The 26794-nt window shown below is 37.7% G+C and overlaps 1 protein-coding gene across 2 annotated transcripts in view; it reads right to left on the bottom strand.

The window, feature by feature from the left end:
* The window catches only part of ADGRB3 (adhesion G protein-coupled receptor B3), an 888911-nt gene that overhangs the window by 168316 nt on the left and 693801 nt on the right, over positions 1 to 26794 (bottom strand). For both annotated transcript variants that reach the window (XM_086316215.1, XM_086316216.1), the window contains exons 18-19: positions 2467 to 2593; positions 747 to 850 (exon numbers count right to left, since the gene is read on the bottom strand). In XM_086316215.1, coding sequence (XP_086172341.1) covers positions 747 to 850; positions 2467 to 2593 — 231 coding nt within the window. The remainder of the gene's footprint in view (positions 1 to 746; positions 851 to 2466; positions 2594 to 26794) is intronic.

Raw genomic sequence — 26794 nt, 5'->3', positions numbered from 1 at the left:
GCTAACAATATGTCAGTAGACATAATAAGCCTTACAAGTCTAATATTCTCATTAATAGAATAAGAAAAATCTTAGGAAAATACTATATTTTCACATAATATCAAGCAGATGCAGTTTCATATATTATGGAACAGTATTTTTCAATCACTTCCTCTTGTCTATGTATTTTTTCTGACTTCTTTTAATCAGTTTGTCAAAATCTGACTTATTGGAAACATTCAACCAAGAAACCTTTTCTAAAGCTTTATGGTATTTATTATGTTAATATATTAATATTATAGAAGATTTTACTCATTGTCTGGGACACATTGACTTTATGTGTTTAAAACAAGAATTGGTAGACCATATTTCTATAACAGAGAAATTAATTTGACTGTATCAATTAAACTCTCAAACTCAATAGCAGTTGGGATAAGTATAAACCACACATTGACTGAATTTTGGGTATTAAGAATACTTGGGGATAAGCAACTTGTTGAAGACTACCATCATTTGAATTGAGTATGTGTGTGTGTATGCTTCACTTATTTTCTTATCATAGGAAAATATGGAGAAGAAAATTAAGTAAACACTTACTTAGCACTTTTGAGTTCATTTATTATAGTTCAAGCAAAGCAATTATAGCTGTTTTAAAGGTACTTTTTTCAGTAAATCAAGAAAACATGAGACATATAGCAGTTATCATATTCTCTGATTTAACTCTGAATAACAGCATTCCATTTGAAGTGTGTTAACTGATTACATACCTCCATAACGCTGCATAGACAACTGCTAGGGTGACCAAGGCCAAGCAAGAAAGGCCACTGCCTACGATTAGGGTAACTGAAGGTGTACTGGAGGATTCCATGATCTGCAGATTAAACAAAAGAAGCACACAAAAAAGAGAGAGAGAAAGAGGATTTTTAAAATAAATTAAAATAACTTCTAAACTCAACCAAACTATCCTAACACTCAAAAATAGCCAATATAGTTGTTATAGTAATCAGATAATTATCCAGTAACCACTCTGTTCACATATTCTCAACCCCTAAAATGACTAATTCTAGCTACTCCCTCTCTCCCACTGTGAAGTAATGAAGGCCTTAAGAGTTTTCAGTGCTTGATTGTGGCATATACCCACTTATTGCTTTCTAAAATAAATCACTGAAGTTACAACTTGGTCAGCATTAACGTGTTAAATTTTCTCTAGCTGATATTTGAAGCAGTATTCATTTTTCTTCAACTTACAACAGTTCAGTTATTTTACAATATGTGCTTTTAGCGAAATGTACCTTGATCCTCCTATTTACAATCCATTATGTTATACAAATCTGGTAACTAGATATTTTAAAATGTTCAAACTTTCTGACTTTTGACAACTTTGCTTTAAGTCAAGTATCCTCTCATTTAATTTCAGTAGCTTGGCCTCCTAGAATATAGAGGAAAATCAAATTTCAGATATAAGACCTAGAATATATTTTGTGATTCTTTTTTCTGTGAACAAACTATAGAGTTAATTTTCACAGTCAATATCATTCTCTAAATATATGACCTTGAAAAGTAAAACCTTATGTTTTTTAAAAAATGTATAAAGATCACAAGCAGTCACTGATTTGAGAGATTTCTTTCTTCAGACACTAACATGGTACTAACTAGTAAAATCTACTGTTTTTTCATATTTTTAGTATTAGAAGTTTAAAGAAATATACTTTAAGATCAAGTGTGTTCCTAATCTTAGATATGTACAATGAATTTTATAGATATTTTTGGTTATCAAAATAAGTAAGAGTGATGCATATTTAGGCCAGATTTAGACAGAAAGTCACATTTATCTTAATAATTATATCTTACCATTTCAATTTCTGAAATAATTTTTCAAAATACCTTTGATGAGGATATTGTTTTTCTTTCAGACAGTTTATATAGCTGCCTGTTTCAGAAACTAGTTTTGCAAACCTATATACTTCTAAGGAATGATTTTACAGTTTCTGATAGTCCATACTTTCACAAAAACTTCATTTAATGTTTTAAAAATAAATACCCAAGGACATCCCAGAAAACCTGTACTGAAAATATCCAATGCAGATATGCAATGTGTTTGGCTATAGTGTCTGGGGTCTTCATTCTACTACTAACAGTATCCTTACAAATCCCCCAGAACAGATTTCGAGTTCTAAAATAAAGGTTAAGCTGACAATTATTTTTATTTGAAAGTTTGCAGCATATTAGCAATATGATTGGACTACATACTTAAAACTATACTGCAGAAATTTCAAGTTAGAAGACATAAAATTGAGTAGAATTTAGTTATAGCACACCAACTAGAATTCATTTCACCAAGCCACTGTAGCTAAGGAGGAGATGAACCCAATTTTGCCACCCTGCAACATTTTCCATTTCCCCATTTAAAATGCAGTTCCCTGGAGAAACACTCTCCACAACGTCCCTGCCTTTGCATTAAAGCCGTGTTTTCCCTTTGTTACTTACTATTTCTCTAGGTTGCTGAGCCAAAATGGCGAAGGTAGAGAGACGATCACATAAGCATTTCGTATGGGATGCATCGGTAAGCACAGTTTTACATCCCTGGGTGGACCACGTTCCCAAAGAATCGTTCCTGCAAAGTGTGGGGGGAAGATCGGGATAAATACGCCTGACGGCCAATTCCGTAAAGAAGCAAATGCAGTTTAATTGAGAGAATCGTCTACTGTAATTCCCGTACAGGAAAAAGGAAAAAAAAAATCTACTTGTTGTTGAATAGGACGTAATTTAGATGCATCTCCAGTAAGGCAAAGCGAGAGTGTTTGGAGGAAGCAGGCGGGCGGCGGTGCAGCGTGCAGAGAGCTGTCCAGCGCCGGAGGTGCTGAAACCGGGACTGACTCTGTCCAGCCCTCTGCGAGGAACGGCGGCAGCGGCGGCGGCACGAGCAGCCGCCAGAGCGTTGGCAGCCACTTCCTATGCTCATCGGATCGTTTCAAACACTCAGAGTGTAAAGAGGCTTTTCACATTTCATACCAGCTCTGATTCCCGTCCCGTATTTTTGGATCGTGAATGTTGGCTTTTAAAACGAGGATTTCTCTGAAAAGCCTGCCTAAAAGGTTAGATAGCTCGTGTTGGGTGATAGAATCTTCTCCGCTGTTGGTTAGGGATTTTTTTTCCCCCTCCCCTTAGAATTAGCTGCTGTGAAAATTTCACCCTGGAAATGGGAAGCAGCAGCAGCAGCAGCAGCAGCAGCGGCATCAGCTGGTTCCGACTCTCATTGCCTTTGCCTGGTATCCAGGGGAGGGGTGGGTCTCAGACAGAAGCTTCCCACTCCACACTTCACTCAGCCCGAGCTCCTCTGAAGCCCTTGACATTGCTCCCCCCATCCCCACCCACCTCTCTTCCCGGGGTGGGGCATTAAGCGTTAAGCTAACCTGGAGTCTGCTACAACATATAGCAGAATAACTCCACCTCAAAGTCTGGTAGGAAAGGGGAAAGAGGGCCTGCTTCAATGTTCCCTTTGGTGTAGCCATTCAAAATTCTAAAGCATATGGTTTATTTCCCACCCCAGCAGAACAATAAAAATGGTATCAACCTACGCCTTCTTGAGGGGGTTAAAGATGGGGGAGAATCCACCCCCGACTGAACTACTCCACAAGAAGAGGAAGGAAAAAAAAAAAAAAAAAAGCTATGGAGTTCAACCAATCAACTTGATTATCATTACACGTGTTATATACTGAATGCACCAATTGTCACCTCCCCTCCCTTAGGCATGGAAACTCTCCGATTAGCAAACCTGTGTGTATATGTGTGCTTAAATTTCAAACCAAGTTACTATCTATGTTAAAAATGACTCTAAAACTCCAGAAGCAGAACACATGGCTTGATGTTAATTTTGATAAGGTACTTTTTATTTCACCTACTCTATATCTATGAATGCCTAAAGCTATTGGGCTAAATACGAATGCAGTCTATTTCAATGACAGAGGTTTCACTGTGATAGCTGGACCTCCAGGTTGAGTTGTAGAATATAATTCACACTATCCCTATTTTGGTATTTAGATGCAATATCTGTTTAACATTCATTAATTTTATTTTAATATTGACTTGATATCATTAATATTCATGACTCAAAATACTGTTAGTTACAACTTTTTTTAAAGAGAAAGTATAGACTATATTTGGGAAGAGGCACATAAAAATTATAACTAAGTTTACCCGAGTACTTCTAAGTATTAGCCAGCTAATATGAGTCAGTTAAAAATTTGGTAGGTCTCTTTTCTTTCTCATGATGTCATAGAACCATATATATATATAATTGACTGTCTATCTCTTATGTCTATCTTCTTGTGACAAACAGTTAAGGCCAAATAAAAAATGTTTATCTCAGTAGATTAAAGTTTAAAGAAGAATGATACATTTAAGAGAATCTGACAATTTTTAAAGCATAACATTGCATTATTCATCCTGGATAGCAGCTTATTCATCCTGGAAAGCAGTATTTCTACTCTCAAGATGCAGTCCGATACTTACACTTTTCACATTATGTAGCTATGACCAATAAACCAAAACAAAGTCTTAACCAGGAAAAAAACTTTACTGCAAATAAGGCCTCATAAGAGACAAAGTGGCGTGTTTATATTTAGGTAGCAAAAGCTTGTTTACTCAAAAAATGTTAGCTATCACTAACCTTTGACTGTCAGATATAGTCTATGTTCAATACAATGTTGCCATACTCTGAAGATCATGTAAATTTTATATGACATCTTTAGAAAAGTAGGTCAATTTACTTTGCTCTGTACAATGATGTAGTGCTGACCTGATCCAGCCCCAGGCAAAACTGGGAAGTAAGTGACACTGGTTTCCATTTTTTAATCTTTCATTCCCCCCAAGCATGAAATGTTTCTAATCTCACTGGGCCCCTTTTGATGGGTCCCCTCTTAAGGTTACATAACCTCTGTCTTTAGTTTTCTTTGGAATTATTATCCCTTTGTTGACTTTATCTGATTAAACTAAGATAATAAAAGTGACTGAGTACAGTTTGATGTGTTCTCTTCAGTTTAACACAAGTCATAAAACACAAATAATGCATCTGATGGCAGAACACCAGAATATGATGATGGGTAGGAGTGAAAATTTTGATAGGTGAGGGGTAACTAGCAACTTCTATACTTGGTCACTTCCAAGAGTTGAGTAATAATAAGTGTGATGCCATCAGATGTTAAATTTTATATTGTTTCATAAAACCTCTTGATATTATAAAATCACTAGCATACACATTACTATTATTACAAAAACCATATATGTCACCATATTTCCAAACAGTTCATAGCTATTCCAACTGTACAAAATTCTTTGAAAGCATGGCACATGTATCTGATTGATTTCAGGGAGACCTTATAAAACAAACTGTTATGGTGGTAGAGATAATGTGAAGCAAAACGGCTTCCTTAGTCTGCACAGAACAAGGTTTTAAAACACGTGGACTATTCCAGCAGTCACATTATTCTTCTAATTTCAGAGATTTGCATGCCATGATTAATGGTATAACTGTGAATTATTTTTAGTTATTAAGTGTACCTTGTCATCAATGGGGCAAGCAAATACAATGAAATATGTATGAACATTAAAGATATAATAAGACTAACAGACTGAGGACGTCAGAAACAAACACAAAATTGTGATACTGAAAAATCACATCTTTTTTTTTTCATAGTGTCTTTTCTGGACACTAATTTTTTTTCAAATAGTTTTCAAAAATAACTAGGCCTGCAGAAATTTCATATAACCAGCACATTCTTTGTTGGCTACACCTACATTCACCCATGTTAGCCATTAGCTGTCATCTATACCTATTTTCCTTCTTCCTATTATTAGGCTGGATAAAAGAAGAACAGAGTCTGCCTGTCACAAGTACTCGAAAATACATACTCACAAGCACAGAATTCTGTGAAAATACAAGACCCCAAATCTATTACTTCCCAGCTTACTATTTATTTGAGGCCTTTCCCAATTTGCTAAGAGTTTATATGATATTTCTTTGGCTCTGAATTCATTGTTGGGTTCTTGATTTCATGGGAGAACTAAGTAATATAGCAAACAATTATTTAGCATTTACAATTAAAGAAAAAGATTATCCATTCACTCCAATGAAAAGTTGTTAGTAAAAAACTTGACAGCAATAACTCACAGTGACACATTTCAAAACTGTGTCAAGAAAACAAACTTGTATCTTTTGAAATACCAATACAGCTAAATATTCCTCTCAGATCAGTCTTTTATAAACTGTTTATACTGCTTCATGGTACATCAATATGTAAAGTGTTTATCATGAATAAGTGACACACTTTAGGAGATTTATTATAAAATCTCAGGATGTTGACAGTCAGTTTATTCAAAATCAAAATAGCTACATTATCACTTCAACTGGCATGCTTCAATTTATGGGGTCGCAAAGAGTCAGACACAACTGAGCAACTGAACTGAACTGAACTGAAAAAATTAATACATAGCTTCTGAGTACACTGTCCTTAAAATGTATGTGCACTGAAGGAACGTGCTTCCCGATCAGAACGGTCATTAATGTCTAAGAATTAGGTGAATCTGTATCACTTTTAATGTATATGCTACACTCAAATGAATAATATATATATGTCTCTTTGTATAAATTATTCTCATAATACAGAAATTTTGGAGTACAGATAAGGAAATGTTCTCAATTTTGAGCAGAAACAGTCTTTAAGGGCAATCTAGTTTCCAGGACATTGGAAATACTGAGAGATTTGTTATCTCTAGCAACCATTACTATGCCAGAATACAATGAATCATAAAATTAGGAAGTTTTGTGAGAAGTAACCTTAGTGATCACCTAGCCCATTGGTTTTCACCACTTATTGTATATTAAAGCCATCTGGAGACCTTTAAAAATTAAAGTCTGAGGTGGGGCCTGGAATTATTTATTTTCCCCAGATGATTCTAGTGTGCAGTCAGGGTTGAGAAGCCCTGATCTTTCACCAAACACTTACTTTTACAGATGAGGAAAGTGAAGCGCAGTGAATCTAGGAAGCTTGTGGAAGGCACAGAGTGAGACATAAGGCTGTCTTTCTCATTCCTAGAGATTTTACAGATGAGGAAAGTGAAGCGCAGTGAATCTAGGAAGCTTGTGGAAGGCACTGAGTGAGACACAAGGCTGTCTTTCTCATTCCTAGAGATTTTTCTCAATACTAAATTTTAGATGTAATCTGTTTTAAAACAGAATTAATGAACAGTCCTATGAAGTATAAGGTCTGCATGTCATGTTATCTACACTTGCAAATAACATGGCCCTTGTGTAGTGGTTTTTACCAAGTATGATTTATCAGTGGATGAATTTAGCTAAACACAGATTATAAAACTGTTGTGTTCATCTTGTTTTTTAAGCGAAATATACTATGATGTGTCACAAACACTATTTTATACCAGTTTTTCATGACATAAAGCATCTTTCATCTCTAGTGAGGTCATTTATAGTTTTGGATGATATAAAAGTTGAAATTCAAAATACTGAAAACATGATACTAAGTAAAAGTAATAAGCTCCTTTTCTTTCTAAAAGTAATATCTTCTGTATTTAGGTTCAGTAGGAGATGATTTAAGATTTCATAAATTATCATAATGGCTGCATACAGTATTATATACTAGTATACACATACATATATAAATCATTTTTACTGCAAAATGAATAAAAACAACAAAAAACATTAATATTTCATTCACTGTCATGAAATTTAGGAGTGAGTACTTTGCAACAAGAAAGAAGAGCACTTATCATCCACTAAGGAACCTGAAATTAGTAGTGACTCCTCTTAAATACCACCAGAATCCCAATGTTTCACCTCAGTTCAGTTCAATCGCTCAGTCATGTCTGACTCTTTTCAACACCATGGACTGCAGTACGCCAGGCTTCCCTGTCCACCAACTCCTGGAGCTTACTCAAACTCATGTCCATTGAGTCGGTGATGACATCCAACCATTTCATCCCCTGTTGTCCCCTTCTCCTCCTGCATTCACTCTTTCCCAGCATCAGGTCTTTTCCAAGGAGTCAGTTCTTTGCATCAAGTGGCCAAAGTACTGGAGTTTCAGCTTCAGCATCACTCCTTCCAATGAATACTCAGGAATGATTTCCTTTAGGATTGACTGGTTTGATCTTCTTGCAGTCCAAGGGACTCTCAAGAGTCTTCTCCAACACCATAGTTCAAAAGCATCAATTCTTCGGTACTCAGCTTTATAGTCCAACTCTCACATCCGTACATGACTACTGGAAAAACCATAGCTTTGACTAGACAGACCTTTGTTGGCAAAGCAATGTCTCTGCTTTTGAATATGCTGTCTAGGTTGGTCATAACTTTTCTTCCAAGGAGTAATCATCTTTTAATTTCATGGCCGCAGTCACCATCTGCAGTGATTTTGGAGCCCCCCAAAATAAAGTCTCTCACTGTTTCCATTGTTTCCCTATCTATTTGCCATGAAGTGATGGGATCAGATGCCATGATCTTAGTTTTCTGAATGTTGAGCTTTAAGCCAACTTTTTCACTCTCCTCTTTCACTTTCATCAAGAGGCTCTTTAGTTCTTCTTCACTTTCTGCCATAAGTGTGGTGTCGTCTGCATATCTGAGGTTATTGATATTTCTCCCAGCAATCTTGATTCCAGTTTGTGCTTGCTTCATCCAGTCCAGCATCTCTCGTGATGTACTCTGCATATAAGTTAAATAAGCAGGGTGACAATATACAGCCTTGACATACTCCTTTCCCGATTTGGAACCAGTCTGTTGTTCCACGTCCAGTTCTAACTGTTGCTTCTTGATCTGCACACAGATTTCTTAGGAAGCAGGTCAGGTGGTCTGATATTCCCATCTCTTGAAGAATGTTCCACCTAGATATGAACTAGTTCTAGGAACACCCTACACTTAGATCTTCCCAGCACTTCTCTGTGCCTATTCATGCTTTCTGTCCAACACTAGAACATTAGTTGATAAATTCACCTTACTTTATTTATAAAATTAACACTCTCCATGCCACAATAAAATGTTAGTGCTTTTGAGAACTGTATCCTGTATGAATTTGAATCACTGAACTACCACTTTTCACTTAGTAAGGACTTAATGACAATTTTTTGTTCAGTTAATTTAACAATCATTTATATTTCAAGGGATGGATTTTTAATACTTTTGGACCCAGACAGAATGTCTTAGCTCTAAATCATCTGCTGTCCTTCAGCGTATCGTAGAAATGCAATCTGAAGAGTGTCAATGAATCTTAATAGGCTTATGTATTTGCTTAAGGTCGTTAAACATCATCTGTTGATAAATTCTGAAAGATTTGGCATCCTGCAATGATTATGCTCAATCCAGCAGTAAGGCCTAAGTCTTCACTAACTAGCCAGTGAGTGTTTTTCAAATACCAAAGTGGAAGACACATACAAAAAAAAAAAAAAAAAAAATCTAACATTTTCTTTCCTAGGAAAGTCGACCTTCTGGTTGGGAAGACTATACAATCCAAGAATGTTTTCTATCTGATTAGTTTTACAAATTGTTCCAGAAAATTCTTCCAGTACTGCCCTTCTAATTTAAGGCACTATCATTTTCTCTCCAGATAAATATTATTATTGGGCTCCCTGTTCCTTCCTTGCTGAACCTTATTGAACCCTCAAGTTCAATTTCAACACAGCAACCAGAGATCCTATTGACACATACGTGAACTTTTGTTGCTCTGTTCAAGACCCTCTCAATGGTTCTTCTCACCTCACATGGAGTGAAAGACAAAGCCTGTAAGCTTGTTGTTTCCTCACCGTGGCATTTTTGTGCTGTGAATTCTCAGGGCTCACAATGCATTCCTCAAAGACAGTCATGTTGCTGATGTTCTCTCACATCCCAGAGGTCTCTGCCTTTATGTCATCCTTCCAGAGATGTCACTGACTATCCAATTTAACATAGTAACTCCTCCTTTGTAGTAGGCTATAACTAGCTCAACTCCTATACAGTTCTTCTCATCAAGAGATGGAGGTTTTCCTTCCTCTTGCTGTGAATCGTGGTAAGCCTGTGGTTTGAATTGGTCAGAAAAAATGCAGTGAAAGTGATCTGTTTGAGCTGAGGGCTCAAAAGGTCTTACGGTTTCCAGCCTCATCATCCTGAAAGTCTGCTTTCCTGTGGGGTGGCACGGGCTAGCTCCACTGAGGGTGAAGCAGCACCAACCACCAGGTATGCGAGTGAGCCCATGTTAGGTCATCCACCCCTAAGTAGAGCTGTCAGTCTACTGTAGCCTCGTGAGTGACACCAGATGAAACTGCAGAAGAACCAACCAGCTTAACTGAGTCAAAGAGCTGAATCATGGAATTACGAACGACATGAAACAAAGCCACTAAGATTTGAGGTGGTTTGTTATACAGGAAATGATGTGTTACCCAATACTTTCCTACATGCCCTGCTCTTGACCTTATTATTGATCGACTCTTGCCTGTAGCACTTACTACATCTAACACATTTATGTATGCACTTTTTAATTCACTTTTTCCTGTCTTTGCTTACTAGAATGCAAAGTTGCAGAGAATAGTGATATCTATACATTCATTTGTCTTCTTAGATCCTAAACAGAGCTTGACACATAGCAAGTGCTCAATAAATATTTGTTGAATGAATACCTGGTGTAGATTTTGACCTAGAGTAGCTGGACTTTCTGACCTCATCACTTCATTTCTCAACAAATATTATTAATCTTCAAAGACATTCAAACACTGTGCTAGATTATTTTATGGCCACACAGATTTCCACTTTGCCTTTTGGAGCCTGAGAGCTTCAGTGGTAATTATTTTGCAGGTGTAGCGTCATTGCCATTTTGTCATAAAATACACACTAAAATCAAGAATATGTTGCTCTTGAGGGTGACTGAATATCATTTGCAAGAATGGTAGCACCAGTTTTATTTCCAGTAATGGCATCTGTTCATTTACCTACTTAATTTTAAAACTGTGGTAAGAACAGTTGACATGCGAGGCACAGAATACACAGCTGACAATAGCCAGAATGTTGTACACAGATCTCTGGCACATAATTATCTTGGATAACTGAAACTTTACCCCACAGAACAGAAACTCTCCATTTCCTCCTCTCCCAGCTGCTGGCAACCACCATTTCCAAAGTATAAGCAACAAAAGCAAAAAAAATGACAAGTAGATGATATAAACCAAAAAAAAAAAAAAAATTCTACTTAACAAAGGAAGCAAGAGAGTGAAGTGGCAGCCAACAGAATGGGAAAAAATACTCTTGAGCCACATAATGATAAGGAGTTAATATGTAAAATATATAAGGAACTCTTACAAATCCAGAGCAAAAAGAAAAACAATTAAAAAAGGTATAGTAGTATCTTTTTTGTTGTTTTGTAAACTGGAAGCACTGAGAATAGAAAGGAGTATGGGAAGTAACACCATTAAGGGAATCAATCTACTGGCTTATAAATATGTATAAACATCTTCACCATGATGTATTAATAACGAAAGGTTAAAATATGCAAGATGCCATCATTAATTAGTCAATAGGCAAATAAAAATAATCATGCTAATGAAAATAACAGCTAACATTTATTGAGTGTCTATTCAATGTTAGGTGCTGTGGTGGATACTTTAAACACATTTACAAAAAAACCTAAAATGAAATATCAAGGTTGATAATATTGACAAAGAGACTTAGTGCCTCCGTTCAGGACCATGAGGACCCTGGAGACAGAAAAAAGCCTACAGTTGGAAGGTACCTGGATATCTCCATCTGCCTAGGATCCACACAACCATGGAGGCCTACCTTTGTCCTTATTACATATGTTTAAAATAAATAAATGTCACCAAGAGATGGTGACATTCTTAACGCCATCCAGCTGGTGCAGAGGTACACCAGGAGCTAAGCCTGAGCCTGTATACCTTCAGAGCAGATTCCCAACCCTCAGTTCTCTCAGCGAGGGGAAGACAGGGGAGTGCACAGCTTGAGCTAGGAACATTCAAGGGGATACTCAGAAAGGGCACCGTTTTGGGAACTGAAGTCTCAGATCATCATACTAGTGAAGTGATTCAGATGGAGAAAGAGAAATATCATACTGTATTGCTTGTATGTGGAATATTAATGGTACAAATAAACTTACTTACAAAACAGAAATAGAGTCACAGATGTAGAAAGCAAACAAGATTATCAAGGGGGAAGGAAGGGAGGAATATATTGGGAATTTCAGGTTGACATTTACACACTACAGTATATGAAACAGATAACAAAGACCTACTGTATAGCACAGGGAACTCATTCCTTAAGACTCTGAAGGGGCCTATATGAGAAAATAATCTAAAAAAGAGTGGACATATGTATATGTCTAACTCATTCACTTTGCTGTACAGCAGAAATTAATACCACACTGTAAAGCAATGGTACTCCTTGCTGTTGTTCAGTCACTAAGTTGTGTCAAATTTGTCGTGACCCCATGGACTGCAGCATGCCAGGCTTCCTTGAATTTCACAATCTCCTGGAGTATGCTCAAACTCATGTCCATTGTGTCAGTGATGCCATCCAACCATCTCATCCTCTGTTGCCCCCTTCCTCTCCTGCCCTCAATTTTTTCCAAGCATTAAATCTTTCTCAATGAGTCGGCTCTTCGCATCAGGTGGATAAAGTACTGGAGCTTCAGCTTCAACATCAGTCCTTTCAATGAATATTCAGGACTGATTTCTGTTAGGATTGACCCATTTGAGCTCCTTGCTGACTAAGGGTCCCTCACGAATCTTCTCCAGCACCACAGTTCAAAAGCATGAATTCTTCGGCACTCAGTCTTCTAAGTCTTCAGGACCTTAAGGTCCTGCTCTCACATCTTACCATGCCTACTGGAAAAACCATAACTTTGACTAGATGGACCTTTTGTCAGAAAGTGATACCTCTGCTTTGTAATATGCTGTCTAGGTTTATCATAGCTTTTCTTCCAAAGAGTAAATGTCTTTTAATTTCGTGGCTGCAGTTACTGTCTGCAGTGATTTTGGAGCCCAAGAAAATAAAATCTCTCACTGTTTCCACTTTTCCCCCATCTATTTGCCATGAAGTGATGGGACGAGATGCCATCATCTTAGTTTATTGAATGTTGAGTTTTAGGCCAGCTTTTTCACTCTCCTTTTTCACCCTCATCAAGAGGTTCTTTAGTTCCTTTTTCTGCCATTAGAGTGGTATCATCTGTATGTCTGTACTTTTGAATTAATTTAATTAAATTAATTTTTAAAAATCTCACAGAAAACATGTGAGAAGGGTTTCATGAAAAGGGCCTGGAAAGGGCAAATACTTAAGAGAATAAAAAGAATTGTGTTGAGAATGGTCACTGTGGGCACAGAGGCCATTAAGAACATTTTAGAGAATGATTTTAGCAGAGGGCTCATATGGAGACTAGATTTCTGGAAGTTAAAAAAGGAAGCCTGTGATATCAAAGAGTTTAGCAATAGAAGAAAAAAGATTGCATGTGAGTCAACATATAAACATAAAATTTTATCAATTATGTTTTTACTTTGAGGTAGGACTAAATCTCCTAATGTCTTCCAACACAGACCTTAACAGTTGAGAGATGATTCTGATAGGATGTAGCAATGGTGAAATAGTCGTTCAGTCGTGTCCAACTATTTGAGAACCCATGAACTGTAGCCCGCCAGGTTCCTCTGTCCATGGAATTCTCCAGGAAAGAATACTGGAGTGGGTCATTCTCTTCTCCAAGGGATTTTCCCAACTGGGGACTTGAACCCAGGTCTCCTACATTATAGGCGGATTCTTTACTGTTTGAGCCACCAGGAACCAACACGTTCCACAATTTGTTGAAATAGAGGTTCCATAATTTGATTCAGTGTTGGGATTAGAAAGGAAGAAGGAAAAAGAAAACAAACAAACTACTGAACCTCCACAGGGAAAAGTATTATTCCTGTCAATAAAATGAAAGAACATTCAAGAATAAAATCTCATTGATATCATTTTAAGTCTTTTTTGTCCTCAGAAATTTCCCCAAAATTTGTTTAGACAAATTTAAAAGAAAAAAAAAAAAAGAGTCAAGAGTAGAAGCAATGGACAGAAGAAAAAAGTGAGAGAGTGAGGCCATTTGAGGGATATGGAGTTCTAATTTTGAATGGAACTTAAAGGGGCTTGCTTTAACATATTTTAGTTTATTGATAAATTATTTATGGTATGTCTACTAAAATAGCAAAAAGACAATTTAGTTCTATCTATAACTAATTTAAAAAAGATTTCCAAAGTCATTCTAGGGTGTGGGTAAAGAAAGCTCCTAGAAATGATTTTTCTCTGCATTTCTTTCTAAAATAAACATTTCTTGAACCACTGAGGGTGAGTTAATCTCAAAATCACAAAACAATTCATTGTATTTGGATATTTTCCTCCCTCAAAAAACAAAACTGTTTACCTAGGCTAGTAACCAGTTTTTAGTCTGATATAATCTACAACAACTGAGTGTACAACCGTGAAACAGGAGTATAACTGAAATAAAATAGAGCAGATTTAAACATAAGTTCCTTTCCCCACTAGTTCTCAGATAATCTGGACACAAAGCAGTCCTGTGTATCCATCTAAATTGATCTTTTCCTGATTCTAATGGCTTTTGTTTCTTTTTGCAGAGGATTAATTCCAAATATGTAAAATACACATATAAAAAAGACTAAATGTATATTTGACAAATTAATTACAGTAGTTGCTTCAGGATATTGAATTATAAGTATTATTTATTGCTTCTTTATATTTTTTGTACCTTTGTATTTCTCCCATTACTATATTACCTCTATAATAAAAAATTCTTTTGTAATTCAAAAAATTATCTGAAATAAGAGGAAGCTAATATATTATTACCATAAGATTAATTCTTTCATAGTCTTTACTTGTAAAAAATGAATATTTATTTGTAAGTACTTTTATAATTTGAACCAAAATAGTCCCCTTACCAGAAAGCTAAAAGGACAACTTTAAGAAAAAAAAATATATATATAGCTTTCAATATGTACACATATTAATGTGTGACTCAGGAATATAAGAGTTTCAATATTAAATGGATTATCTAAGTCTTTTATTCTCAAGTCATTTTGTAGTATATAAATATTTTCTCTTAAACTAAAGTAGCATTATGGCACAATGAATTGAATTAATAATGACTGGGCTCATAAACCAATATTTAGTTTTATTACTTTTCACTATTTACCAAGGAGGTGTAATATTATATAAACTTTTGCTAAAGTTAGATAAATAATCTATCCAGATTTATAGTGATAAAGCAGAGTTTGCAAATTGATATTTAACCTCTGACTTACAATGGTCATCTTGAAGCTTTAGCCAGAACATCCAGTTATTACTATTTTGCAGAACATGCAGTAAAAAAGAGACAACTTATAAGAGAGCATGCAGTCCTACGCTTGCAAGTGAAGGTCTGCTGTTTATCCTGGAAATTTATGCTACATATTTTGGGATGAGATGATAAGTGTAGAGAGTTCTTAGAGTTCCTAGCACCTTGAAGTCAAATCACCATACTGTTAACAAATTATCAACCAAAAACAGTTCATAAAACACTGTGAAAGGTACAGTAGCCTTCTATATGTGGAAATCCCGGTTTAAAAAAAAAAAAAAATTCCACAGCAGAATCACTGAGTAAGCATCTAAGGCAGCTATTTATATTACATTAATTTTTTATCATATTCTATTTGAGATTATAATTATGACATGGTTTGGCTGTAACCTGGTCTAGTCATGCTTTTGGCACTGGGTCACAGGTCAGCTGGTTTCCAAGTTAAAAACTGGAGCACATGCCTGCAATGTTAATCCAAATTGGAAGAGCAGTTCTCAAAAATTTACAGTTGAGACATGAAACTGAAGCACCACTTATGAGTGGGAGCTTAATTCACTCAAAATTCTGATGCATTAATTCTGGGACAAAGCTAGAAATCTTTTTTTTAACACTAGAATTATCATTTCTAAGAAACTGAAATTTTAATTATTAGGTTAATCATACATCAAAAATTATGATTCATCATTGACTGCCTACACAAAAAATGAAAAAAAAATGAGAATTCACTGAACATATATATATATATATATATATATATATATAGTCAAAGTGACTATCTGGGTGGTACAATATTCTCAGAACTCTGAGAAAGGGAGCCCTGCATATTGGCGGACTGTTTCTCTGCTTTCTTCCCCATGGTATTATGTGCAATTAGGGAACCTGGATATTAGTAGAGAGGAAATAGAAATTACTGGAGTGGCAGAACAAATTATTAGTATGTACAAACATGTGTCCATGAAATTACCTAGTCTCTGAAAAAACTGAATTCGATTAAAATATAAACTAAGAAAATAATTGGTTAACCTCAACCAAGTGGTTCCTGAAAAGTGAAAGTGAAGTTGCTCAGTAGTGTCCGATTTTTTGTGACCCCATGGACTGTAGTCTACCCGGTTCCTCTGTCCGTGGGATTTTCCAGGCAAGAATACTACAGTGGGTTGCCACTGGTTTCTGGTCATACATTTATTCAACCAACACACTAATTTTGCATCAGCCTCCAATTCCACTCATTTGCAACTATTGAATTCTTTACAAACAAATCAATATCTCAGCATTGCAGTGTTTAAAGTGAAAAATCTCACTCAATGAAAACCACGCTGCAAACGTTTTATGCCTACTTGATGACAGAGATGAGTTCTTATACCAAACCAAACTTTGTAATAATGGCTTCAGTAAATATTCTTTTCATCCGTTCTTTTCCCCTTCTAATTAAGATTACACTTAGAATTTACTTATGACCAGTTTCAAAAGAGCTTGCCAGTTTTCCTCCCTTCTGTATCATTTATAGACTTAATGGGAAAATCAATGTCCTTGTCCTTCATAGTTGCATTGTTTTTGTTTTTTAAAGTCACAGATGTGGCAACAGGAATCATGGTTTCTGATGTCAGCACCACCATAGTCTTATTATCTGGAGGAAATTCTTAGCCTAAATTGGGACTCAGTACTCAGGGAGTTGGTGATGGACAGGGAGGCCTGGCGTGCTGCGATTCACGGGGTCGCAAAGAGTAGGACACGACTGAGCGACTGAACTGAACTGATCCTCACTGATAAAGTTAAACAACTGTATGTTCTATCTATCTTTTGGGGATTGCTGCTGAATACAAAGAAGATAACAGACATTCTTGTCTTCAGTCTCTTCAGTTGTGTCCAGCTCTTTGTGACCCCAGGGACCACAGCTTGCTAGACTCCTTTGTCCTTGGGGTTTTCCCAGCAAGAATACTAGAGTGGGTTGCTGTGCCCTCCTCCAGGGGATCTTCTTGACCCAGGGATTGAACCCATGTCTCCTGCATCTCCTGTACTGCAGGTAGATTCTTTACCACTGAGCCATTTATTTAGTGGTTATATTGCCCAAGCATTATTAATGGGAACAAAAATACTTTTCTGAAAGCTAAACGCTTTATATAAATGTTGTACCATCACAATGAGGACATGTATCATTTTACCAACAAGAAAACCATATCAGAGGAGTCACGTGAGATGAACAAGATTATTGATTAAGGATTATTGTTCTTGTCATGGCGTCATAACATTTCCAGGCTTCAGAGTCCTGGTTTGGAAGACCAAAAGTTAAAAGAAGTAAAGTCATTAATGTCCTCTATGAAGAAGAAAAGAGATGATATGATCTGATTTTTCATGAATTTTTTGATACTGTAAAGACCTTAAGAAAACAGAACCCTGAATTAGCAAATCTCTTTGTGATTACAGAATCACACAGCCAATAGCTAAATTACATATTGTTTTTAAGTCTCGGGTGGCTAATGAAACATCAAGACAAAATATGTATGTACAACCAGGGAAAGAAGCCATGTCAAATCCTTAAATGAAATGCAAAGGATGTGATCTTTCTATCTCCTAAACACTGCCAAGAAATTATTAATGGAAACCTCCTACTGAAACTAGTCTCTCTGGAAATTATGAATATTTAAAACAAATGCCCTCATAAGTATGGTCAAGAAGAATAATGTGTAAAATTACAAAAATGTAGTAATATCTACAAAATTCTGGCTTTATGGGAATTTGAAGATAGAGCTCTTTTGTGCAAGGCCATAGATTACCCACCCCTCACAAAACAAAAGGGTGCTAGGATAGAAGACTTCTACTTCTGACCACAGTTCGCAGGGAAAGCGTTGTTCCCAAAACATCCTGGATCACCCACCTGGCCAGGCATTTGCCAAGCTGACCACTCCTGACTGTGTGTCAACGTGACCAGAGAGAAGCGATGGAAGCCCGTGCTTAATTTCTCGGTCATAGCACAAGCGAAAACGACAGTAAAGAGGCAGGAGTGGCTTTGTATGAATCATGTAATGTGGCTTTTTAAAGTTCAGTGCTTAATGATGCTTAATATGTAAGTTGATTTTTAAATTCTGACATAAAATGTGAAAGAATGGTATTTTATGAATTCATGGGTAGGTGAGATTAAGGCTTTTTCAGTGCTGATTTAAACACCATAAAATACTGACTTTTGTAATTTAGAGAATATGAAATTCTTCTTTAACCTCACTCATTTGTAAATTTATATAAAATGTTTTAATGCCTTTTTTGTGCTCTGCACAGTATAGGTTATAGAGATTGCAGAGACTGAAAGGTACACATTGTATAAAGTGAAGACAAACATGTAGCCTGTCCACTCGCACCCCCAGTTAAGAAAATTTCAAAACTCTGTAACCCAGTTAGAGTCTGTAATGGTGTGGTGAGTGAACTGGTGATAAAGGGGAAGAAGTGCATGAATTCATTTCTCCAAAGATTGGCATTTAAAGAAATATACTTAAATGTATACATACTTAAATGCACATAGTTTAATAAGTGTGTACTATCTTTCTCTTATGCTGTGATTCTGCTGGTACTATGGTTTCTTTAACATTAATAGGTTGAGATGTGAAAATTCATGGTTGAAGGACAAGCCCTGAACCCTCCATTGCATAATTAACATTTTAATGAGCAGTTGAGACCTTTCGTGTTTTGGATCTCAACCATTTGTCCCCTGAGTGGAACTCAATCTGTTGAGCTCAGAGCGTGCAGTGATTCTATCTTTGTGAGACTTTTAAACAAAAGTAGATCACACAGGCCACTGTTTTAGCTTGATACTGCTCTCTCCTTTGTCAGCAGAGCTCACTTATATTCAAAGGGGCCATGTCAGAATCCAACAACTAGTCTTCAGCTTAGCTTCTTTTTTAATAGGTACAAAAACTGTATCTACCACACACATTTTAGAAGTGGCTAATTTTCAGTTACTGACCAACTAAATGCAGTTCCCTTCATTTGCAAAGTGTACTGGGCAACTGCTATTTGGAAACCCGGCAACTTGAAGAGGAAGCATTGGGTGATGCTTGTAATTTAATTATTTGTAAATCAAACTTTGCCTCACACATGAAAGGCAATAAAATTCTTCATTGGAGATAAGTTTGAAGGTCACTAAAAATCTATTTGGTTTGAGGTTTCAGAATACAAAGTAACTTAAAAATGTTCTAAAAGAACACTTTTACTCCTAGATAAAATCTTTCAAAAACATTAAAAACCAATCTCCTGTTTTCATTACTATGCAAAAAAATGTCATGAGAAAAATTCCTGTGGGAAAGTTTCAAGCATCTGAAAAATGAAGCCTATAATAGGAAAGCCTTCTCTGTCATAATTAATACAACATCACTAATATAAAATTCGGGTTGCATCTCCTGTCTTCCTGTCTCATTTCTGACTACTGCAGACCCATAACTATAATGCATGTTACACGTATAGCACAATATTTGTTATATTATTATTCTTATTAGATAAAGGCTGCAGAATCTCAGGGAATTTTAACATTTATTTCTTAGTGACAAGAAAGCATAGCTCTAGTTATCTCTAAAGATGTGAACATTAATAATGCACATAGATATCGAAGCAGTTCAACCACCGCTTTAAATTTTGCTTCCTGATTCAGGCATAAAACCAAGGACACTGTGCACATTTTACCCATGAGTTACATAATCTTTTAGCCAAGTTGCAGACTCCAGGTGTGTTCATTGTACCCTTTAGCTTTCCTTTTTTCCTTTAAACCACAGTCAAGGATATTAAAAATTAAATAAATAAATAAAAACTTAAAGTATAGAAACGTCTGCCATATTTAGTTGACTGATTTTATGAAGAATAGTTGTCACATGGTATCTGCCACTGAAGAAATACCATCTGGAGAAGAAGATTCCAAGTTCTCCAAAGAGAACTTCAACATAATGCTCCACAAGACAAACTACCAATTTTTGTAGCCAACTATCTAGGATACATAGGAGATTCCAGGAAAGCAGAATTGTTCCTATTGAGGATGCAGTTGGGAAGACTGGTATGAAGACTGCTCATTCTCAGAATGGCACATAAAATTCACTTTGTACAATTTCCAACACTGCAATTCTAAAACAAAGAAATTACCTATATTAAAACTTCTCTAACTCAGGCCATTATATGTATCTTCATGTTCTAGGGTTTAACTGTGGTCACGCAGAGGGACAGACACAGGTTCAAACACAGCCCTAGACAGTATAATAAACACAGTCTGGAACACTAGTTTTACATTAGTAAGGTGGTTTCTGGACACATGAGACAAATGCTGATAGAAATACGGTCACTTCCAAGTAAGAGTAATGGTATTCCATGAATCGGTTTGGGAAAATATTTAAGGACCCAGTAAATGTACAGAAAATCTGTTTTGGGTGACCTTGCAAAGTCCTGTAGACTCCAACTGTACCTGCTGAGGGCTACCTCCTCCCCTTCCAGAGTTGTCTTCACTTAATTAGGCTACTTTTGCTACCAGTCTTGCCCAACAAAGCCTCCTCTGAAGGCAACAGATTCTCTATGGAAAGTCAAGCCCAGAAGAAGAGGAAGGAGAGGGAGAACTTGCTTTTGGAATCCCATGTCTATATCCCAGGAGTTCAGTATAATTTCTTTCAGGTTCTGAGTACAGACATCTTATGGTAACTTATTTATTCATATCCTTGTGAGTTCACTTTCTTCCATATCTTATAAGAACTGCTCACTGCTACTCAGAGCCAAAATACAGATTAAATAGAGTCTTGTTCATCCATCTACACCGGGAAGCCAACTACCCAGGGCTGCGGTGTAAACAGAATGTTGGCACAAATGGGGCTTTAGAGATGGTAAAATATTACTAATGGATTCTGAGAATGGACTGTTATTTAAAATAAGAGCAACCCCCATTTGTACAAGACTCAGTCTTGATGTTAATGGGTTCAAACATTCAAGGACAAGTACTTATGGACCATTTTGGACAGAAGAGTTCATATTAATTTAACAATGGCTGCTTCTTTTGCAATATAATATTTGAAAGACCTAGATTTTTTTTTAGAAGGAGATAAGGTTTTTATAAGCACACCAAAAGATATTGAAGTTAAGTGCAAAAAGAAGTGTCTCAGACCATCTCCTAGTTATCAGAGGCCTTGAATCCCTATTTGAAACTAAATACCTATGTACTCCAGGGCTTCCCTGTTGGCTCAGTTGGCAAAGAATCTGCCTGTATGCAGGAAATGAGGGTTCGATCCCTGGGTCAGGAAGATCCTGTGGAGAAGGGAATGGCCACCACTCCGGTATTCTTGCCTGGAGAATTCCATGGACAGAGGAGCCTGGTGGGCTACAGTCCATGGGGTCGCAAAGAGTCAGACACGACTGAGCGACTATCACTAACTAACTAAGCTATGTAGCTGCAAAGGGGCACATGGGGAAAAGGGCTTAGCCTTTGAATTTTTAAAATTAATTACTCTTAATTCTCCCAGATTCAAATCTCACTTTCAGATACTCCTCAGGGAAGACTCAAGGACAGAGAACTCTCTCCCACCCGATGGCCAGGGGAGCTGTGACGAGAAGCAAATTGGTTTTTGAATCAACCTAGCAGCACAAAGGAGGAAACATGCTAATGCCAAATTGCCCACGTTGCCAGGCCTCTTTCAGCCTAATCGAAGGCCCTGCGGGGCCAATGCTGAGATCCATTCCTGCAGCTCACGGATGCTGCGTGACACCCTGACTCCTTTGCCTTTCTGCCAGGCCACCGTGAACAAACCACTGCCTTCCTGCTGCATCACACAGCCCTCCTCACCAGCCCATGTTACTGGCTGGAGGTAATCTATGACTGTCACATTCAGGAGTAAGCGACAGGAAAAAAAAGAGATGCTCAAGGCTGGATTTTCCCAGTTTTATTCTGTGTGCGCTCTATTGCTTCATAGAAACTTTTCCCCCTAAGTTTTAACTGCAATCACTGAAAAGATGTCTCTAAGACAGTAGGGGTGAGGAGACCAGCCACTGTCACAGACTGGCCTTGGACACCTTGCTGACAAGCCTTTGCAGGCTGCCTCCAGAAATCATGCAGAGTCTCAGAGGCTTTGTCTGTGCTGATGAGGGCCAAGTCTTTGGAAAGACCCTTTTGGACACAGTATCTACAGCCACTTGGGACTCAGAGAAGCTGAGGGCTGGCTGGACTGGATCCAGAGTGGCTGCAAGGAGATATGAAGATTTACATATCCCTCTTGTTCCAGGAAGGACTGTGCTCCTTGATGCTTTGGCCTTTTCATGAGGCCCTTCCTGGTTCCAGGACAAAACAGGCTGCGGCTTCCTTGTGAGGCTAGCTGTCCTGTGCTGTCCCAACTCTAAACCTGATGATCTGCAGTTTCTCTGTTGACTGACAGCTGATTCCATCATCCCACTGAAGACCACTAAACATCAAAGCCCCTGTGATCCCCCAGGCCCGAAATCTAAACACAGTCACTTTTAGGACTTTCAGGTGGACTCTTCCTAGTTATTCTGTCCACACAGATTCTTTATACCTTGGGATTCCGTGGAACCCTTCTAGGGCTTTCTAGGTTATTTTTCTATTGACACAGAACTGGCACCCACAGGAGTCTCCATTTATATGTGCTTGTAATTCCTTTGCTCAGAGTACTCCATATCCCAAGGTTTTCCTGTCCTCTGGTCTTTCATGGTGGACATTCACGCAGCCCTGGGCTCACCAGGCATCGCACACAGTGTTGGCAAAGCTCACTCATCTCTGTGCCTCTCTCTGGACCGCTGCAGCAGGCTTGCATGATGGAGGGGAGCTGCACCACCTTAACCCCAACTAGCCCTGCTCTTCCCTCAACAAGGTGTTAAAATCCCTTCAAATCACTTAGCCTTGTGATTGGAACCTTGATCTTGAAACAGAGGAAGCAAATTTTCTCACTACTTCTGGGTATTCAAATGCAAATGACCCAGGCAGTAGTCTTTGAGGATGTCAAGTAGTTCTGTTTAGACCCATTAGCGCCTCTCAATCAAGCCGATTCTTTGGCCTAAGGCCTCCCATCCATCCATCCACTTAAATGAAGTGTCCACTATTGTCAGGCATTTACAAGACTTTGGGGAAGATGAGAAAGATACTCTGTCACCAAAATCACTATAATACCTTAAGGAGAGTGAAAAAGTTGGCTTAAAGCTCAACATTCAGAAAACTAAGATCACGGCATCCGGTCCCACCACTTCATGGGAAATAGATGGGGAAACAGTGGAAACAGTGTCAGACTTTATTTTGGGGGGCTCCAAAATCACTGCAGATGATGACTGCAGCCATGGAATTAAAAGACGCTTACTCCTTGGAAGGAAAGTTATGACCAACCTAGATAGCATATTCAAAAGCAGAGACATTACTTTGCCAACAAAAGTCCGTCTAGTCAAGGCTATGGTTTTTCCAGTAGTCAGGTATGGATGTGAGAGTTGGACTGTGAAGAAAGCTGAGCACCGAAGAATTGATGCTTTTGAACTGTGGTGTTGGAGAAGACTGTTGAGAGTCCCATGGACTGCAAGGAGATCCAACCAGTCCATTCTAAAGGAGATCAGTCTTGGGTGTTCTTTGGAAGGAATGATGCTAAGGCTGAAACTCCAGTACTTTGGCCACCTCATGCGAAGAGTTGACTCACTGGAAAATACTCTGATGCTGGGAGGGATTGGGGGCAGGAGGAGAAGGGGACGACAGAGGATGAGATAGCTGGATGGCATCACTGACTCGATGGATGTGAGTCTGAGTGAACTCCGGGAGTTGGTGATGGACAGGGAGGCCTGGCATGCTGCAATTCATGGGGTCGCAAAGAGTCAGACATGACTGAGTGACTGAACTGAACTGAACTGAAGGTCAATATTTAGCAACAGCTTAAAAATATGATGGGCAGAATATACATTTATTTCTAATATAATCTCCTTTGCCAGTAGAATATTTTGCATATAATCTTTGTATTCTAGAAAGTCAAGACAGATAAATCAGTTCAGGAGATTTAAATTTATTTTAACAATCTAGGTCAACTGTGAAAAAGAATTAATGTGTAGGCAACATTCTGCTTGAATATTATTGGGACCTAAGAAATTTATTTCAGTGTGTTATAAAAGACAGCTACCCACACGTCTCCTCTAATAAGAAATGACAAAAATTTTGTTTTAACTGTGGGAGGAGGTCTTTAAATCAGTAATAAAAACCACCACTAATAAATCCTATTATGATTTTTTGCTTTTTTGTACTTTTTTTTCCATAAGTCTTTAAAATGTTTAATGAGAGAATATATTAGGTCTCTTGTAGGTTTTATAATCCTTTGTTCAAGCAAAATAAGCTTGAGTTTAGTCAGTATTTTCCTGAAAAGAAAATGCCCAACTTTGGAAAGCAATGCACATTTTATAAGGTTAAAATTTGAACAAAATATATACATATATATATGTGCCCACACACACACACACACACACACACACACACACGCATGCATACACACACATGCCATTTCCTCCTCCAGGGAATCTTCCTGACCCAGGGATCGAACCTGTGTCTGCTGCACTGGCAGGTAGATTCTTTACCACTGAACCGCCTAGGAAACCCTCAAGCCAGGACTAAGAATAACAAGAAATAGGAAGGATCATAGTTTATTTGTTCTCTCTCTTTAGCATTTTATTTTGAAACAATTTTAGACATAAAAAGTTGCAAAACAGTACACAGACTTCTTTTTTTCCCATAGAATTCCTGTTTATCCTTCACCCAGCTTTGCCTAACAGGTTCATCCGACACAACCACATGAAATTAACCTGAATCATGAAATTAACATTAGAACGCACTATTTCTATGCTACCAGAACATACTGGTCTGCAAAGCTTATTCAACACTCAGCACTTGTACCCCAGTGTCCTTCCTGTGATGGGCCATCCCGTCCAGGGTTCAGCCCTGCATTTAGTTATCCTGTCTCCCTCGTCTTTGGTCTGTGTCCGTTCTCACCCTTTGTCTTTGTGATCCTGACCACTGTGGAGAGTACTGCCCACTGACTTTTCAGAATGTCCCTCAATTTAGATGTGTGTGCATTTTCTAAACAGTAGGTTGAGGCTGTGCATTTTTGACAGGAATGTCACAGAAGTGATGTTTTGTCTAACTTGGTACACCGCTTCAGAAAAGCACATGACGTATATAGGTCTTATTACTGGTGAAGTTAACTCCAATCACTTGGTTCAGGTTGCATCTACCAGATTTCTCCACTTTTTCCATTTGTAATTAAGAAACATCGTTGAGGTGATATACTTTCTTTTGAGACATGTATGCTTCTCTTTTTGAAATTAAAACATGGATGATTCCAGGGCAACATTTATAGGGAAAGGAAGCTTATTTCCTTCTTAACACCTAGCATGCCCCACAGTCATCCTTAAGGCTCACCAGAGAGTATTTGTCTTAATTTTAAACCTCAACAGATTTGGAAGTCAAGTCACCAATCTGGCTGTCGTTTCAGTCACTTTTTAGGTTGATCTTTGCCAGAAATTCCTTCCACAAATAGGGTGGAGCTCTGGAATAGAATCCATGGCTCAACAATATAAAGGTAGTCTCTTTGGCCTAGCATGAAAATAAAATAGATCTGAATCAGGAGGAACTCAGTATCTAGTCAAGCAGTCTGTCGACAGTGTTCAAGGGCTGCTGAGAACGGTACCTGATCTTGTACCCAGATCAGGTACAAGACATGGTCATTTATTACCAAGCTAACAATCCAATGCAATACTAGCCCCAACTGACAACTGGCACGAAAAAGGGAACTGAAGATTTTCACATCCACTGTGAGCATGCACGTCTCTATGTCTTTGCTAATGCTGTCCTTCCTTCTCCCCTCTGCGTTGGTCAGATGACATCTCCTCTGGGAACCTTCCTTGACCTCTCACTTCAAGGATGCTGGGACCCTCCACGTCTGGAGAGCATTTATAGCAAATCACATGCTGTACAGTCGTTGTTTACTGAAGCCTGTTTCACCCCTACTCAGCTTTCAGGTCCTTAGTATCAGAAACTGTATCATTCTACTTGGAGCCACAATAAATAGCTTGGAACATATCAAGTGGTAAATACTGAGAAATTAACTACATACTTCAAAACCACTGAAACAACAAATCTTATACTTTTGCTAGGAATGGGGTCTAAATTAAGCCTTATGATAAATATGAAATACTTTTTTTTCAATATGAACTACTTTTTGTTCAAAAAATGCCATGAAACATAAGGAACCATGCTGGGCAGCTACAGAATGTTCTGTTTGACGATGTTATAAAAAATTAACAAACTGAAACCTGACTTAAATAGAGGGGGTAGACTAGAAGAGGAACTCTCATTCTTTGTGATGATATGAGAGTCCCACAGGAAAGAGAAAATCTTTTCTTTCCTGGCAAGGACTCAGCCAATGCAAAGCCATGGACGATTTGTTCATTCCAGCCCTCCGACCTTCCTTTTCCCTCTA

This window comes from Bos grunniens, chromosome 9 (genome assembly GCF_055505025.1).
Source record: "Bos grunniens cultivar Pamir isolate PY7600 chromosome 9, Bosgru_T2T1.0, whole genome shotgun sequence".
NCBI classification, from domain to species: Eukaryota; Metazoa; Chordata; class Mammalia; order Artiodactyla; family Bovidae; genus Bos; species Bos grunniens.
The sequence above is the reverse complement of the archived record's forward strand: the minus strand, read 5'-3'. Positions and strand labels throughout refer to the sequence as shown.